This window comes from Macaca nemestrina, chromosome 4 (assembly GCF_043159975.1).
Source record: "Macaca nemestrina isolate mMacNem1 chromosome 4, mMacNem.hap1, whole genome shotgun sequence".
NCBI classification, from domain to species: Eukaryota; Metazoa; Chordata; class Mammalia; order Primates; family Cercopithecidae; genus Macaca; species Macaca nemestrina.
In genome coordinates, this window is record NC_092128.1 from 53,833,777 (window position 1) to 53,844,890 (window position 11,114).

Genomic DNA, 11,114 nt, shown 5'->3' on the forward strand with positions numbered 1-11,114 from the left:
CCTAACTCTAAGGACTTAGTCAACCTGGAATAAATCACTGCCTTAGCATAGAATTGAGAACATTTTTTGTTCAGAAAGGGAGGAAGTTTCTCTTGGGCAAATTTACAAAGCCTGAAAGCAACCTTATCCTCAACATAAAAGTATAATTGCTTCCTAAATTTTTGCCTAAAAGAAATAATAAAGGATCATTATTTTTATTATAATGTAAAACCAACACTGTTCCGTAACAGGAAAGGAAGCTAAATAATCAAGATTGTTCTTTCCAATGTTTTTATTCATGGTTTCATGTTGTAGATAATAACCAGACTGCTATTATACTGATTTTAAAAATCCTGATTGCTTCCTGAATCTTCATGGTTTCATGTTGTAGGTAATAACTAGACAGCCATTATACCAGTTTAAAAAATTTCTGGTTGATTCCTGAATCAACCAAAAAATTGGTAACAGCTGCAATAGTACATCAGTACTGAAAACTTCAGTTGCTCCAGGCTGTAGGAATTAAATCAACTGGTATTTGCCCTGGAATGCATTTTGTGGTCAATTTGCACTTAAAAAAATAAGGATGTGTGTGTATAATACAAAATAGAATACATATAAATGTTTTATAGCTACCAATGTGCACTGATGTGCATGTGCCTTTTTGAAACCAAAGCCGACCTGGAGTGTACCATGTAGTTTTTTATTTCAGACATATGAAGAAATGAAACCACACTGGAAGAATGACAAAGCTGAGTATGGCCAGCTTCTCATCTTTGTAAATTCAAAAGCATTTGCTTGCTCAGCAAAGGATAACTTTAAGGCTTTCTTTGTTCAATGAAATCTGCTTTCCCACTAACTAAGTAGGGTAGAACTTAGTTTTGGATCATGAACACCTTGGAAAATCTGAGGGAGAAGTATAGACATTGCTTCCAGGAGAAGAAAAGTGGGAAAGTGTATCCATATGTGTGTGCATGTGTCACAAATTCATGCAAACTTTTTATACAATTTTAGGGGCTTCAATGTGTTCAATAAGACCCCCTACTCTAGGTAAGTGCTTTCCAAACTGCAGGATCTTAAACTGCAGGATGTATTTCAGGAAATCCAGGTAGAATATGAAATACTGCATTTCTAACCAACTCCCGGAGGGTACATGTGCTGCTGTTAAACACGAAGCAGTCAGGCTCCAGACCTGTACTGGCCAGCACAGTGGCCACTAGCCATGTGGCTATTTAAACTTGACTTAAGCTTCTCCGTCACAGTTTCAACTGCTCCATAGCCAAATGTGTGGCTAGTGGCTCTGTCGTATATAGCACTGACCCAGTTAGTAAATCACCTGAGATACAAAGGAGAGTCTACATTGATCAGATGTGATGCTGTTGCAGGCTGGGCGATGCGGCTCATGCCTGTAATCCCAGCACTTTGGGAGGCTGATGCGGGCAGATCACCTGAGGTCAGGAGTTCGAGACCAGCCTAGCCAACATGGTGAAACCCCATCTCTACTAAAAATACAAAAATTAGCCAGGCATGGTGGCACGTGCCTGTAATCCCAGCTACTCGGGAGGCTGAGACAGAATTGCTTGAACCCAGGAGGCGGAGGTTGCAGCGAGCCAAGATCACACCATTGCGCTCCAGCCTAGGCAACAGAGGGAAACTCCATCTGAAAAAAAAAAAAAAAAAAAAAAAGGTAATACAGTTGCAAATGTTGCAGAATTTCTGCTCCTTAGTTCAGCTAAATCCAGGTTCTTGTATCATGACCAGGAAAAGCCAGGCAGGCAGACACATTGAAGGGTGAGGGGAACAGAATTTATTGGGCAAAATGGGCAAAAGAAAAAAAAACTCTCAGCAAAGCAAGAGGGGTTTCTGCTAATAGTCCCCACCTTACAGATTGATTCCAGGCCATACACAGGAACTGAGGAACCCAGGCTCCTTCCCCCTGCAAGCAGCGTGAACTTCCATGGCTCCACCCTGTTCTCCTAGTGCTCAGGCCAGTCCAAGATTCTCCTGGGATCCTCCCCCGTATCTTCCTCCGGCATCGATCAACACGTGGTGATGCTGATGATTACAGGCAAACAATGAATATATCTGCAAAAGGGATTACATTGTAATTAGAGCCAAGGTTCATATTGATGATCTAAGATTTCACACTTGAGATCGCTAAGAGCCTTCCTTAAACTCGCTTCCATGCTTCGTATTTTTTGGCTTCCTCCAGAATCACTAATAATTCTTTTTTCCTTGTTTGTTTGTTTGAGCCGGAGTCTCACTCTGTCACCCAGGCTGGAGTGCAGTGGCGGGATCTCAGCTCACTGCAACCCCTGCCTCCTGGGTTCAAACAATCCTCCCACCTCAGCCTCCTGAGTAGCTGGGACCACAAGTGCGTGTCATCATGCCCAACTAGTGTTCTTGTATTTTTGGTAGAGAAAGAGTTTTGCCATGTTGGCCAGGTGGGTCTCGAACTGCTGGGCTCAAGTGATGCACCCGTCTCAGCCTCCCAAAGTGCTGGGATTACAGGCGTGGGTCACTGCTCCTTGCCTTTTCTTTCTTTGCTACCCTTGTTCAAAGGTTTTGTCAAACCATTCTTAAGGCATGTGGCGTTGTTACTCCATACAGGAAATTTACCCTCCACCCCCCAAAAAAGTCATAATTGTTGTAATTAAAAACTCCTTGGTTGTAGCTTCTTATGAAAGCAGCAGCTGCAAAAAGCAGGAATGGCCGGAGAGCCCATATTATTGTGTTGTCCTACGGATATACTGTGTTGATTTTCTGTTACGGCTTATCCAGCGGTGCTAGACTTCTGGAAAGTACCCAGTAGGTAAAAAGAGATGACAACAGGAAACTGCAATGGGAGAAGCTATTCAAAGCCCCTGTCTCCTAAGGCATATTTAAAATCCCCTCAAAAGTCCTACATGGATCTTTAGAGCAGCTTTGTCCGATACAAACATGATGTGAGCCACGTATGTAATTGAAATTTTCTAGTAGCCTTATTAAGAAAATAAAAAGAAACAAGTAAAATTAATGATGTAGTTTCTATAAAGCAACATATCCAAAATATCATTTCAACTTATAAGTAATATAAAAAACTCAATATTTTACATTCTCTTTTTTGTACTAAGTCTTTTTTTTTTTTTTTTTTTTTGAGACGGAGCCTCAAAAAAAAGCCACCGTACCCGGCCATGACTTTTTAAGACTTAGTACAGCCAGGCACAGTGGCTCACGCCTGTAATCCCAACACTTTGGGAGGCTGAGGCTGGCGGATCACAAGGTCAGGAGATGGAGACCATCCTGGCGAACACGGTGAAACCCTGTCTCCACTAAAAATACAAAAAATTAGCCGGGCATGGTGTTGAGCGCCTATAGTCCCAGCTACTCGGGAGGCTGAGGCAGGAGAATCGCTTGAACCCGGGAGGCGGAGGTTGCAGTGAGCCGAGATCGCGCCACTGCACTCCAGCCTGGGAGACAAAAAAAAAAAAAAAAGAAAGAAAAAGAAAGCCAGTATGGGCCGGGCGCGGTGGCTCAAGCCTGTAATCCCAGCACTTTGGGAGGCCGAGGCGGGCGGATCACAAGGTCAGGAGATCGAGACCACAGTGAAACCCCGTCTCTACTAAAAAATACAAAAAATTAGCCGGGCGCGGTGGCGGACGCCTGTAGTCCCAGCTACTCAGGAGGCTGAGGCAGGAGAATGGCGGGAACCCGGGAGGCGGAGCTTGCAGTGAGCCGAGATCGCGCCACTGCACTCCAGCCTGGGCAACAGCGCGAGACTCCGTCTCAAAAAAAAAAAAAAAAAAAAAAAAAGAAAGCCAGTGTGTATTTCACACTTAAAATATGTATCAGTTTGGACTAGCTGTATTTTTAGTGTTCAGTAGTCACTTGTGGCCAATGGCTATCACAGTGGACGCTGAGTCTTCAGAAAGATCACTTGTTCTTTGTTGCATGTCACCAGTATAATGGTAAATTTGAGTATTAAGGTTAGATTTTTAAAATTGGGAATATGTAGGTTGGAAGCACAGCTAGTTAAATATGATTTTGAAATGCTTACTGGATTGTTAAGTTTTATACTGATTGGGAGTAAATACTTTTGCTATGGGAGCACATAACAAGTATGACTGTTATTAGGTTCTAAAATATTTCAGTGTTTGAAATTTTCCAAGCAATTCAGATAACACCCTACAATTTTCTTTCACCTATAAATAATGAAAAGCTAATCCTTACTGCAGCCTCTATTTAGATTTTATTTATTTGTTTATGTATTTATTTTTGAGACAGGGTCTCGCTCTGTTGCCCAGGCTGGAGTGCAGTGGTGTGATCTCGGCTCACTGCAACCTCTGCCTCCCGGGTTCAAGTGGTTCTCGTGCCTCAGCCTCCCAAGTAGCTATGATTACAGGCGTGAGCCACTGTGCCTGGCCTTCTATTTAGATTTTAAATTCCATGTTCATGGAATACAAATTGAGGTTTGGGAGATGAGAATAAGGATAGAGCCAGAAGCAAAAAAAAAAAAAATTGTGAGAACAGTTAGCACATGAAGCTGAGAACTCAGGTTGTACAGGATGGCAAGGTGATTAGGCAGGGCTGAGGTTATGTTTTGGTTTTTTTAATGATAGCTTTATTGAGGTATAATTTACATACCATACAATTCACTCATTTAAGTGTACAAAGGATTTTGGTATATTTGGAGTTGCGCAACCATTATCACAATCATTTCTACGTTTTTTTTTTTTTTTTTTTTGAGATAGTCTCACTCTGTTGCCCAGGCTGGAGTGATGCGATCTCAGCTCACCACAACCTCTGCCTCCCAGGTTCAAGTGGCTCTCCTGCCTTAGCCTCCCAAATAGCTGGGACTACAGGTGTGCGCCACCACGCCTGGCTAATTTTTGTATTTTTAGTACAGATGGGGTTTCACTATATTGGCCAGGCTGGTCTTGAACTCTCGACCTTGTGATCCGCCTGCCCCAACCTCCCAAAGTGCTGGGATTACTGGCGTGAGCCACCGCGCCCAGCCCATTTTTACATTTTTGTCATCTCAAAAAGAAACTTCAAACACATTAGCATTGACTTCCCATTATCACCTCAGCCCCAGCCCCTGGCAACTGCTACTTTCAATCTCTGTTGATTGGTCTCTTCTAGTCATTTGATATAAATGAAATAAATATGCAGGACTGACTTTCATTTAGCTGTTTTCAAGGTTTATCCAGCTTGTGATGTAAAAGTACTTTATTCCTTTTTTAGGTGAATAATACTCCATCTGTGAATATACAACATTTTATATATGTTCATTAATTGACAGACGTTTGGGTTGTTTCCACCTTCTGGCTTCTATGAATAATGCTGTTATAAACATTTCGGTAGGAGTTTTTGTACGGTCATATGTCTCCATTTCTCTTGAGTATAAAGCTAGGAGTGGAATTTCTGTGTCATACGATAACTGTGTTTAATCTTTGAAGAACTGTCAAAATGTTTTCCTAAGTAGCTGCACCATGTTACATTCGCACTAGGAGTGTATGACAGTTCCATTTTCTCCACATCCTCGTCAACACTTGTCGTTATCTGTCTTTGTGATTGTAGCCATCCTTTTGGGCATAAAGAGGTTTCTCAGCTGGGCGTGGTGGCTCACACCTGTAATCCCAGCACTTTAGGAGGTCAAGGCGGGCAGATCACTTGAGGTCAGGAGTTCAAGACCAGCCTGGCCAACATGGTGAAACCCCATCTCTACTAAAAATACAAAAATCAGCCAGACATGGTGGCACACGCTTGTAATCCCAGCTACTTGGGAGGCTGAGACAGGAGAACCGTTGAACCCAGAATGCAGAGGTTGCAGTGAGCCAAGACTGCGTCACTGCACTCCAGCCTGGGTGAGAGAGCAAGACTTCATCTCAAAAACAAAAATAAAAATAAATTTAAACAAATGAAAATAAAGTGGTTTCTCAAAATAAAGTGTTTTTTTTGTTTGTTTGTTTTTTGTTTTTTTTTTGAGACGGAGTCTCGCTCTGTCGCCCAGGCTGGAGTGCAGTGGCCAGATCTCAGCTCACTGCAAGCTCCGCCTCCCGGGTTCACGCCATTCTCCTGCCTCAGTCTCCCGAGTAGCTGGGACTACAGGCGCCCGCCACCTCGCCCGGCTAGTTTTTTGTATTTTTTAGTAGAGATGGGGTTTCACCGTGTTAGCCAGGATGGTCTCGATCTCCTGACCTCGTGATCCGCCCGTCTCGGCCTCCCAAAGTGCTGGGATTACAGGCTTGAGCCACCGCGCCCGGCCAATAAAGTGGTTTTGATTTGCATTTCCCTGATGACAATGTGGAATATTTTTTGTATGCTTATTGACCATTTGTCTATTCTTTGGAGAAATGTCTATTGAGATCTTTTGCCCATTTGCGGGGTGCTATTTTTCTTTATGTTGTTGAGATCTAGAGTTCTTTGTATGTTCTAGGTACAAATCCTTTATCAGGTATACGATTGGCAAATATTTTGTCCCATTGGGTTGTCTACTTTCTTTCTTTTTTTTTTCTTTTTGAGACAAGACACTGTTGCTCAGCTGGAGTGTAGTAACAAGATCACGGATCACTGAGGCCTCAACCTCCCAGGCTCAAAAGTAGCTGGGACTATAGGCACACACCACTACAGGCTAATTTTTGTATTTTTTGTAGAGATGGGGTTTCACCATATTGCCCAGGCTGGTCTTGAACTCCTGAGCTCAAGCCATCTGCCTGCCTCAGCCTCCTAGAGTGCTGGGATTACAGGCCTGAGCCACTAAGCCTGGCCTATCTTTACTTTCTTGAGGGCTGGGGTTTTGTTTTGTTTGCTTTGTGTGTGGTTTTTTTTTTTTTTTTTTTTTTTTTTTTTTTTTTTTGAGATGGAGTCTCCCTCTGTCACCCAGGCTGGAGTGCAGTGGCCGGATCTCAGCTCACTGCAAGCTCTGCCTCCCGGGTTTACGCCATTCTCCTGCCTCAGCCTCCCGAGTAGCTGGGACTACAGGCGCCCGCCACCATGCCCGGCTAGGTTTTTTTGTATTTTTTTAGTAGAGACAGGGTTTCACCATGTTAGCCAGGATGGTCTTGATCTCCTGACCTCGCGATCCACCCGTCTCGGCCTCCCAAAGTGCTGGGATTACAGGCTTGAGCCACCGCGCCTGGCCGTTTTTTTTTTTTTTTTTTTTTTTTTTGAGACGGAGTCTCCTCTGTCGCCCAAGCTGGAGTGCAGTGGCCAGATCTCAGCTCACTGCAAGCTCCGCCTCCCGGGTTCCGGCCATTCTCCTGCCTCAGCCTCCCGAGTAGCTGGGACTACAGGCGCCTGCCACCTCGCCCGGCTAGTTTTTTGTATTTTTTAGTAGAGACGGGGTTTCACCGTATTAGCCAGGATGGTCTCGATCTCCTGATCTCGTGATCCGCCCGTCTCGGCCTCCCAAAGTGCTGGGATTACAGGCTTGAGCCACCGCGCCCGGCCTGTTTTGTTTTTTTAGATGGAGTGTCACTCTGTCACCAGGCTGGAGTGCAGTGGCGTGATTTCGGCTCACTACAACCTCCCCCTCCCAGGTTCGAGCAATTCTCCTGCCTCAGCCTCCCAACTAGCTGAGACCACAGGCACATGCCACCACGCCCACCAGATTTTTGTATTTTTAGTAGAGACGGGATTTCACCATGTTGGCCAGGATGGTCTCCATCTCTTGACCTCGTGAGCTGCCTGCCTCGGCCTCCCAAAGTGCTGGGATTACAGGTGTGAGCCACCGCGTCGGCTGAGGGTTGGGTTTTAAAGTCTGCAGGAGGTATTCTTTATTGAGATTTTGTTTGTAAACTTAAGTTTCTATGGTGTCCATAATAACTAGATTGCTGTAGTGTTCACAGTAACAATCTGAAATGGATTTTCATGACTGGGAGGGCTCAGGGTTAAGCACAAGAATTCACAACCATAACTTTACAGGATGAAAATAGTCAGGCACTGCCAGGCGCAGTGGCTTGAACCTGGGAGGCAGAGGTTGCAGTGAGCCAAGATCTCGCCACTACACTCCAGACTAGGTGACAAAGCAAGACTCCGAGAGACTCCGTCTCAAAACAAACAAACAAACAACAACAGCAACAACAAAACAGGCGCACTTGGGAGCGCTTTTGTTTCAGCTCAGTTCAGCTCCACCTGCACCCTCTGAGAGCTGCAAATGGGGAACATAACTCTCCTTAGCCCAGCACCCACGCCTGTTCTTTACTAGCCACATTCATCCTGTTTTCTACATTTCTCTCTTCCTGTTTACAAAATTAATTTTCAACATAGAAGATCTTACTACCTGTTTTGGCCTAGACAGAAATGTTTCACTACCAAAAAACTTGCTCGTCAAGCTGACACAGAGTCATTCCACTTAACAAGTTAGCCACCTTCCATTAGCTTATCCCTTTGGAAAGATGACAGAGTCTTAGTTGATCCTTTTTTCTAATAATAATATCTGTCTAATAAAGTGGAGCTAACGTCTGCTTCTTTCCTGTGCCATCCTGGTTTCTTAGGACCCCTGTGCATTAATTAGGAGGAAGTCATGATGTGGATAACTCCAAAAAGTGAAAATCCAAAATTAAATAAAGCACTGGAGGCTGCCATGGTAAAGAGGAAAGGACATCAAACCAGGAGTCAAAATGCATAGGCTGAAGTCCTGGCCCTGCCACTGACTGTTGCTCAGAGACCTTCAGAGATCCACATCCCTCCTCTGGACCTCAGCTTTCTCCAGAGAATCCCTCAATGCTAACTGTTGCAGAGTACTCCATGGAGCGCACCCATCACATGTGGACAACACGGAGTTCCAGGGATGGACATCAGATCACCTCTAACTCCTCATCACCCTAAACAACATTGTCATCAACTCCATTGCACATGTCTCATTGTGGACCCATCACAGCACCATCAGTTCCCACTGTTGCAGGCTAAGGAAGAAGCCTGTACACGGTCCCATCTGGGTGGGATTTGCTGTACACGGTCCCATCTGGGTGGGATTTGCTGTACACGGTCCCATCTGGGTGGGATTTGCTGTACACGGTCCCATCTGGGTGGGATTTGCTGTACACGGTCCCATCTGGGTGGGATTTGCTGTACACGGTCCCATCTGGGTGGGATTTGCTGTACATGGTCCCATCTGGGTAGGATTGGCTGTCCACAGAGGTAGGAAGATGAAGTGATGCCAAGTAGGATCATCTTCCCTCCAGAACTTGGGCCCACTCTTCCAGGAGTTGTCATCTATGCTTGGAGCAATAACCCATTTTCTCTCCTCTCTTAGCGTATGAATTTTTCACTACTTTAGAAAACTGCTGGCCAGGCGCAGTGGTTCACGCCTGTAATCCCACCACTTTGGGAGGCCAAGGCAGGTGGATCACCTGAGGTCAGGAACTTGAGACCAGCCTGGCCAACATGGTGAAACCCCGTCTCTACTAAAAATACAAAAATTAGCCAGGCGTGGTGGTGGGTGCCTGTAGTCCCAACTACTTGGGAGGCTGAGGCAGGAGAATTGCTTGAACCCAGGAGGCAGAGGTTGCAAAGAGCCGAGATTGTGCCAATGTACTCCAGCCTGGGCAACAGAGCAAGACTCCATCTCAGAAAAAAAAAAATTGCAATATACATTTATAACCAAGTCCACTTTCTTTTTTTTTTTTTTTTTTTTTTGAGACGGAGTCTGGCTCTCTCGCCCAGGCTGGGGTGCAGTGGCCAGATCTCAGCTCACTGCAAGCTCCGCCTCCTGGGTTTACGCCATTCTCCTGCCTCAGCCTCCCGAGTAGCTGGAACTACAGGCGCCTGCCACCTCGCCTGGCTAGTTTTTTGTACTTTTTTAGTAGAGACGGGGTTTCACCGTGTTAGCCAGGATGGTCTCGATCTCCTGACCTCGTGATCCGCCCGTCTCGGCCTCCCTAAGTGCTGGGATTATAGGCTTGAGCCACCGCACCCGGCCAAGTCCACTTTCAAATAACACCATACTGCTTCATGAGTAGTACAGGTCCTTCATGGATAGTACAGATACTTTATAACAGTATTTGCTGGCCAGGCGCAGTGGCTCATGCTTATAATCCCAGCACTTTGGGAGGCCAAGGTGAGCGGATCACTTGAGGTCAGGAGTTCAAGACCAACCTGGCCAACATGGTGAAATCTCGTCTCTACTAAAACACAAAAATTAGACAGGCGCAGTGGCGGGTGCCTGTATTTCCTGCTACCTGGGAGGCACCCCAAGTTGGGATCGCACCATTGTACTCCAGCCTGGGTGACAGAATGAGATTCTGTCTAAAAAACAAAAAATAAAAACAAACAAACAAAGACAGTATTTGCAACTCCTTTCTACTGGCTTTCTAAAGCAAAGAAACATGGATTTCATTGATTACACGTTTCCAGGCTATAATCACGCAATTCCTTCATGCTATTATTACTTTGAATGGTCATCTATTAGCTCAGTTAATAAGAAAAGTAAAAGGTTATTTTTATTCCTTCTCAGATTCTCTTCTTTTCTTGATGTGCATGAGCGTTTCTGACCTACATCATTTTCCTTTTCACTGAGGAACTTCTTTTAACACTTTTTGCAAGGCAGGTCTGCTGGCAATAAATTCCCTCAGTTTTTGTTTTTTGAAAAAGTCTCTTTCTCCTTCGCTTTTGCAAGATAATTTCACTGGATGTAGAGAATTCTAAGTTGGTGGGTTTTTTCTTTCAATACTTTAAATATTTCACTCCACTCTCTATATTTTCATGGTTTCTGATGAGAAGACCAGTGTAATTCTTGTGCTTGTTCCTCTATGGGTAAGGTGTTTTTTCCTGGCTTCTTTCAAGATTTTATCTTCGATTTTCTGCAATTTGAATATGATATGCTAAAACATAGTTTTTATAATATTTATCCTGCTTAATATTCTCTAGGGATTCTGGATACAGTGGTTTGAATGGGTCCCCCAAAATTCATGTATTGGAAACTTGATCCCCAATGTGGCAGTGTTAGGAGGTGGGACTTTAACTTTCAAGAGGTGTTTAGGTCACAGCGGCAGGGCCATTACCTGTGGAGTGGATTGGTTACCATCTGAGTGAATTCCTTATAAAAAGAGGAATCTGGGTTTCTCCTGCATTCTCTCTCTCATCCTCTCTTGCCCTCCCACCTTCTGCCATGGGATAACCTAACAAGAAGGCCCTTGCCAGTTGCCAGCTCTTTG

The 11,114-nt window shown here is 44.6% G+C and overlaps 1 protein-coding gene across 1 annotated transcript in view; it reads left to right on the plus strand.

Annotated features, from left to right (window-relative positions):
- Positions 1–8,901, plus strand: part of LOC105475330 (pseudouridine synthase 7) — a 78,282-nt gene extending 69,381 nt beyond the window's left edge. Inside the window, exon 17 of the mRNA XM_011730488.3 lies at positions 8,454–8,901. Within this exon, the coding sequence (XP_011728790.1) occupies positions 8,454–8,473 (20 nt within the window). The 3' untranslated portion in view covers positions 8,474–8,901. The remainder of the gene's footprint in view (positions 1–8,453) is intronic.
- Positions 8,902–11,114: the final 2,213 nt, after the last annotated feature.